This window comes from Uranotaenia lowii, chromosome 1 (genome assembly GCF_029784155.1).
Source record: "Uranotaenia lowii strain MFRU-FL chromosome 1, ASM2978415v1, whole genome shotgun sequence".
Lineage (NCBI taxonomy): Eukaryota > Metazoa > Arthropoda > Insecta > Diptera > Culicidae > Uranotaenia > Uranotaenia lowii.
Genome location: NC_073691.1, coordinates 113,865,373 through 113,871,372, shown reverse-complemented (window position 1 = coordinate 113,871,372; position 6,000 = coordinate 113,865,373). Strand labels below are relative to the sequence as shown.

At 33.6% G+C, this 6,000-nt stretch overlaps 1 protein-coding gene across 3 annotated transcripts in view; it reads right to left on the bottom strand.

Moving 5' to 3' along the window:
- Nucleotides 1-213: 213 nt before the first annotated feature.
- LOC129739008 (neuroendocrine convertase 2) overlaps nt 214-6,000 on the bottom strand; it is a 48,260-nt gene continuing 42,473 nt past the window's right edge. For all 3 annotated transcript variants that reach the window (XM_055730367.1, XM_055730366.1, XM_055730365.1), the window contains one exon: nt 214-2,180. In XM_055730367.1, coding sequence (XP_055586342.1) covers nt 2,019-2,180 — 162 coding nt within the window. In that variant the 3' untranslated portion in view covers nt 214-2,018. The remainder of the gene's footprint in view (nt 2,181-6,000) is intronic.

The window sequence follows — 6,000 nt, the reverse complement described above, 5'->3', positions numbered from 1 at the left end:
TTGTTTTTATTTGTTTCCCGAAACATACTTGAAACACACAATGATGCTAAGACAACTTTCGCTGTCAATCACATCGCAACATTCTTCAACTCTGTAAAGAAATGGGAAAATATGCACTCCTTTAAGTGTCCACCATTCCTAGTTAGTAAGCTATCCCACTGATTAATATTTGGAAAATAACACAATCACTCTACTTATGAAGAATAAAACAACTTGGCTTAGAATTTTCATATCAATTAATTTTTATTCATTTATAACTTTATTTATGGTTTTGTTGTAATAAAATGTACATCAATTTATTTTTACTCTCATGATAAACATAACCAGACTCTAATTCTCTAATTTTGTTTGTATTGTTAAAGAATATTCTATGACGATAGTGTTGTAAAAACCGAAAAAAAGGAAGAGATAGAGTGTAAGAATGTAAGAATGTCTAACGAATGTTTGGCCCCCCAAAAACACAAGCAGTGTGTAGTAGCACAGCGTTTAAAGTATGTATGTATATGTGTATGTTTTGTGTTATTAAAGCCAAATTTCAAAACATTGCAAATTATTTGATTCTCTACAGATATCGACATTTCTATCAATATTTTTTTTTATTTTGTTTGTTTTTCAGAATACGTGTGAATGTGTTGCGTTACAGTTTTTTGTGTGCTTGTTTTTTTTTTTTTTTTTTTTTTTGAGCGAAAATAAACTTCCTTCAGCAAAACAGTGTTTGGATTTTAGGTAATGAATGCAGGAATAATATACTTACGTATACGAACATCATCAGAAGATTTGAGAACTTGACTTTTGAAACGAAATTCGAACCTTCGATTATCTGGTATGTGATTCATTGCAATGATTAACAGTTCATTTTCTATCATGTGGACATGTGATCAGCATGTTTGAACTAACAATTTTAACAAAACTGGAAATATGATTTTTTTTTCCATAAAAAGCGATAGTAAACAATCAAATTACAAAGTGTTTGATATCTTTCTTGACACTTGATAGGATCATAAAATAAATAATCGCAACTTTACAAATCTGTTTCTGCAGAAATTTTCCGATTATCATGTTGTCTTGAAATACAATTTGTTAAAACAAATTCTTGATGAGAACGTTTTAAATACATTACAATCTTATTTCAACAAAAAGTACACTAAGGTTTTTTTTACGCGGTATGAATGCCGTCGGTAACGTATAGGACTTTATATTATATATATTATATAATTCTTTCGCTCAAAAAACGTGTTGTTCGCGAGAGCCGTGTAGAAGAATCATATCCATGGCAAAAAAAACGCGTAAAAAGAAGCCGAGTTAATAAAACTGAGCAAAATCAAACCGCGTAAAAAAAGACCTTCCACAAAATTATACAGAAATCAGAAAAAAAAACTTTTTCGGTCTGTTCCAATATATCAAATTAAGCTAGACTGGTAGCTTGAATTGATATACTCTTCTTTGAGGGTTTTTGGAATACTAAAAATGGTACATTCCTTAAGTGTTTTCTTTTCTACGAGTTCTATAACTGAGACATATGTAACTGCGTCCCAATTTTTCTCTATTAAAAAAACAAAACAAAAAAAAGCCAATGCAATTCTAACGGAACTTTGAGCCACCATGGATTAAAATAGTGCATTCAATGCTTTTCTTCATGACGAGATCCCTGAATGTTGAAAAAAAAGAGTACCAAATAGTGCTTCAAAGTTGGCAGACTGAATACAATTCGTTCTATCATTATGCATTTATATTTTGATTCTATAATCGTATTTTCTTGTTCAGGAATGATTGAGCTCTTAATATGCTGGTTTTTTTTTTGTTTGACCAGAGAAACACAAATGTAGAAAAATAAACGCTAGAGCACCCAACAACAACACCCGTTTTAGCTTGCATACTCTGTATCATATATTTATAACTTTGAGAAGCTCAAACTTTTCTTCATTTTTTTATTTGTTTGTTTGTGGGTACTAATAAATCATCATCATCATCTACATACATATCGTCTTAACTTCATCTTCAATGAGTGTGTGCTGCATTTACATTTTATCCTGATCTTCATGTGCTTTCTTGACGATCGCCAATTTCGAGTGCGGAGAAGCTGGAGATAGCATCCGGTAGGGCGGATCCTTGGTGCCGTGCAGGACCAGTGAAAACTCCTTCAGCCAACCCGTCCGCGGTTCCTTGGAGTTGAACGTGGCCTGGAACGAGAGAACGCGAGACATGCATTTAAAATAATGGTAAAATCACGATCATTACACCCGAGATTTATCTGGAGCAAAAAAAAGGAAATATAAAGATCCTGAAATGATGAATACGAATAAAATAAAATAGGTCGATAACCCACTGAGAATGCTTGCAAGTAGCTTGTGAAATACAGGAAGTCATCGACTACCTTCATTCGAAAACAACAAAATCATTTTGAAACAGTTATGATTTTTCAAGAGAAATTTCGATTTTTGTTGGTAATTTTGAATATATTGTAAGCTTGAAAAACATGTAGGGGGAACTTGTCTACTACCGGACACTTAAGGGTTTTAAGCAATAATTCAATTAAATATTTTTTGTAAATAATGGTTCCTCTACTGATTTGAACAGTATCAATATTACGATCACTTAACTATATTAGAAAAAAAAATATTTACAACATATTCATGTGATAAGAGAAATCATTTTATGTTAGTATTCACTCATTTAAAAAAGTTTTTTCTATGGCCGGACGCTACGAATTACTTCTCCAAAGTTGTTACCAATAGCACACAAACGTAACAAAATGACTCAAATGACTTGCACAGGTCTTGTGAGTACGTGTTTTTAAATACTGATCATTCTATGAAGCCATTCATAAATTTTTGACAAACCAGAATTAAACGTTTGTTTCGAAAAAAATAGGTCTTTCGACCCGATGCGGTACGGGAAGTCTCGATCGCATATTCAAATATTGTTCATGCTTAACTCATCAACAATAATTGCAGCACTACCATGAGGTACGTTACCACTGGCTTGGGACAGATTTCACTCATCGCACTCCTTTCCAAGTATTCGAAAAAAATTAAGAATCCTGAAAAGATACCTAAGTATCCTAAATATTCCAAAATTGCCGAAATACTCCGGCTGGCTTGAACTCACAATCCATTGTATATCAGTTTTCCGCTCATTTGATGCCCTGTTCTACCCCCCTCTAAGCCCCAAAAATAGAGTTAAGCTATTTCGAATATTGTAAGGGCTTGTGATATAGCTCAGTTGGCAAGTCTGTTGTCTCCTGAGCCGATGTCCGTGAGTTCGAGCCCAAGAGTAAACATCGAACACGGTTGTACCGGATAGTTTTTCAATAACGATCCGCCAACTGTAACGTTAATAAAGTCGCGAATGCCATAAAGATGGTAAAACGACTATAATCGAAACAAAAAAAAAAAAAAAAAAAAAAGAATATTGTAAAATGAATAAAAAGTTACCAATTTTTTCATCTTACCTTTAAACCAACTGTACTTTCCTCATCTTCGTATTTACCTCCCAACTTTGACTTGATAATAACGAATTTTATGTACCAAAAAGTAACGGGAGGCTAATGATATGATGTTAAACGGTATCCATTATCTTTGCTTTTATTAGGTATTAGGTATTATTAAACAAAAGATTTGTCAAAAACAAATAACAAAAATTACAGAAATAATATTGTAGGATACAGATGAATAGGATTAAATATTGTTGTAGAAAAATGTATTCAGTTTTTATTCCGTCCTAAGCGTGCAAGTGCGAGAGCTGCATGAGTGCAATGAGTGCATGAGTGGAAAAAAATCGATTAACGGAAAAGTCTAACGACCAACGTACATAGAGTCAGTCTATTGACGAATTTTCGTGGCGATTGAGGTTATTTGTAGTGTTTCATATTTTTAATAACACCGAATCCGACATCAATATTTCTTCAATGAATCATAGAACCAGGATATTTTATCTCTAGCACAACTTTTTAGCATCACGTTAACAAACAAAATTTATTTCAAAGCAGAATTAAACTTTTTATGTGATAAACAATATTAATATAAAATTTATCAGTTCTTTTCACATAATCCACAGTAACTGAAATCTTCAGCTGCACGAAAAAAATTGTTAAATTAAAGTTTATCCAAAATATAGTTGCATGCATTTCAGAGTTTTTTTGCGAAAACTCCTTTTTTTATTAGTTGATCACCCAGGTGGTAAATCCTTTTAACGGATTGCATTCCAAGCTGGGTTGCCAGGTGCCCAGATTTGTCTGTAAAACCAAGACTTTTGACCCTTCGTCCAGATATTGGTCAGACACAGATTTTACCCAGATTTTTGCTGAGAGTGCCCAGATTTTACAGACTTTTAAAATTGACAGATAAAATCAATATTAATGTATCAGATTTGATGTGTAAGTGGCAGATTAGACTAAAATCTAGCTTGTATTCTTTGGTATGACCAATCAATCATTAAATTTTTTTTTAAATAAGATCGGCATGGTACATGGTAGGAAACAGTGTTTGTTATACAGTTATCAACTCGAAAATAACCCGAACACCATAGCAAAAACAACCCCCCCCCCCCCTCCCGCTCACACGATTCGCCAAATTTAATTTCTTGTTTAGTACCAAATTTGTGATTTTTCTTATACACAGACACACACAGACTTTTTTTCAAAATTGCCCAGATTTTTCATCCTCAACACCTGGCATCCCTGATTCCAAGGCACGGCGAGCGACCGAGTCCCCCAAAAACTCCTGAATATATAAGGCTTTGAAATTAGTCTCGCACACAAGTTTTCGTAAAATATACCGATAAAAATTTTCCCATGAAATATTTCACTCTGCTCCCGAAAAATATGTCAAAAACTTCGTTTCTGTCATTAAGTCAGTAGGAATAATAATAATTAAAATGCCAACTGAATCAAGAAAATTAAAGAAGCTTTAAATCAATCCTGATCCTTCCCGAAGTTCCACTCTACTAATATGACCCAATACTAGTCCAGAGGGCCCAGCACCAGTGTTAGCTCCATCACATGAGATACATTGTTTTTATATAGAAAACTAATCGAACGAATCGATTCACAGTTTTCTTCCCTTCACTTGAGACCAGTGCATAAAGGGCACTAAATTCCAACATAAAATCAGAATTTGATCACATTTTTCGAATTTATTTTTGAAATATCTTCTCCGGAAGAAAATTTTCTAAATTTCACTTTCCAAGGCTTCATTTTACGAGCCGAATAAACTGACCACAATGTAAATGCAAAGTTTAGGCAATCCTCTCAGAACTACCCACTAGGCAAAAACTGTCGGTGCCTATCATTGGTTTACCTTTTCAGACTGGTTTACCAATCAATGTTGTCCGGCCATAGACGACCTCCCCCTAGAATTCAAATTGTAAATTGAAAATTTAGAATTTGAAAATGATGAAAATATGCATAACTTTTGATGCCATCAAATTTGGAGCAATTTTATCAATTTCGTGAAATTTGAACTTCAGAAATAGTGCATTTTTTTTCCTTGTAGGGGAGATCCCACTGCGACCAGTAGTTTGCTGAAAGGAGATGGTGTGTCAGATAATCATAGAATCATACCAAAATTATTTTATATGTTAAGTTTTGTCTATTTCCCGGATTTTGTAAAAAAAAAAGTTAAATGTAAGCTTTTCTCTTCCCTTCTTATATTCCCAATTCTATTATCCTACTGCAAGAATGGAATTGTTTCACATAGAAAAATTTATGGGGGGCTTGTGATATAGCTCAGTTGGCAAGTCTGTTGTCTCCTGAGCCGATGTCCGCGAGTTCGAGCCCAAGAGTAAACATCGAACACAGTTGTACCGGATAAGTTTTTCAATAACAATCCGCCAACTGCAACGTTGATAAACTCGCGAATGCCATAAAGATGGTAAAACGACTATAATCGAAACAAAAAAAAAACATAGAAAAATTTCTCGTATTGAAATACCATCCCATGCCAAATTTGGTTTTATTTACGTAGTAAATTCTTGAGTTATGCATAAACTTGAAAGGAAGTA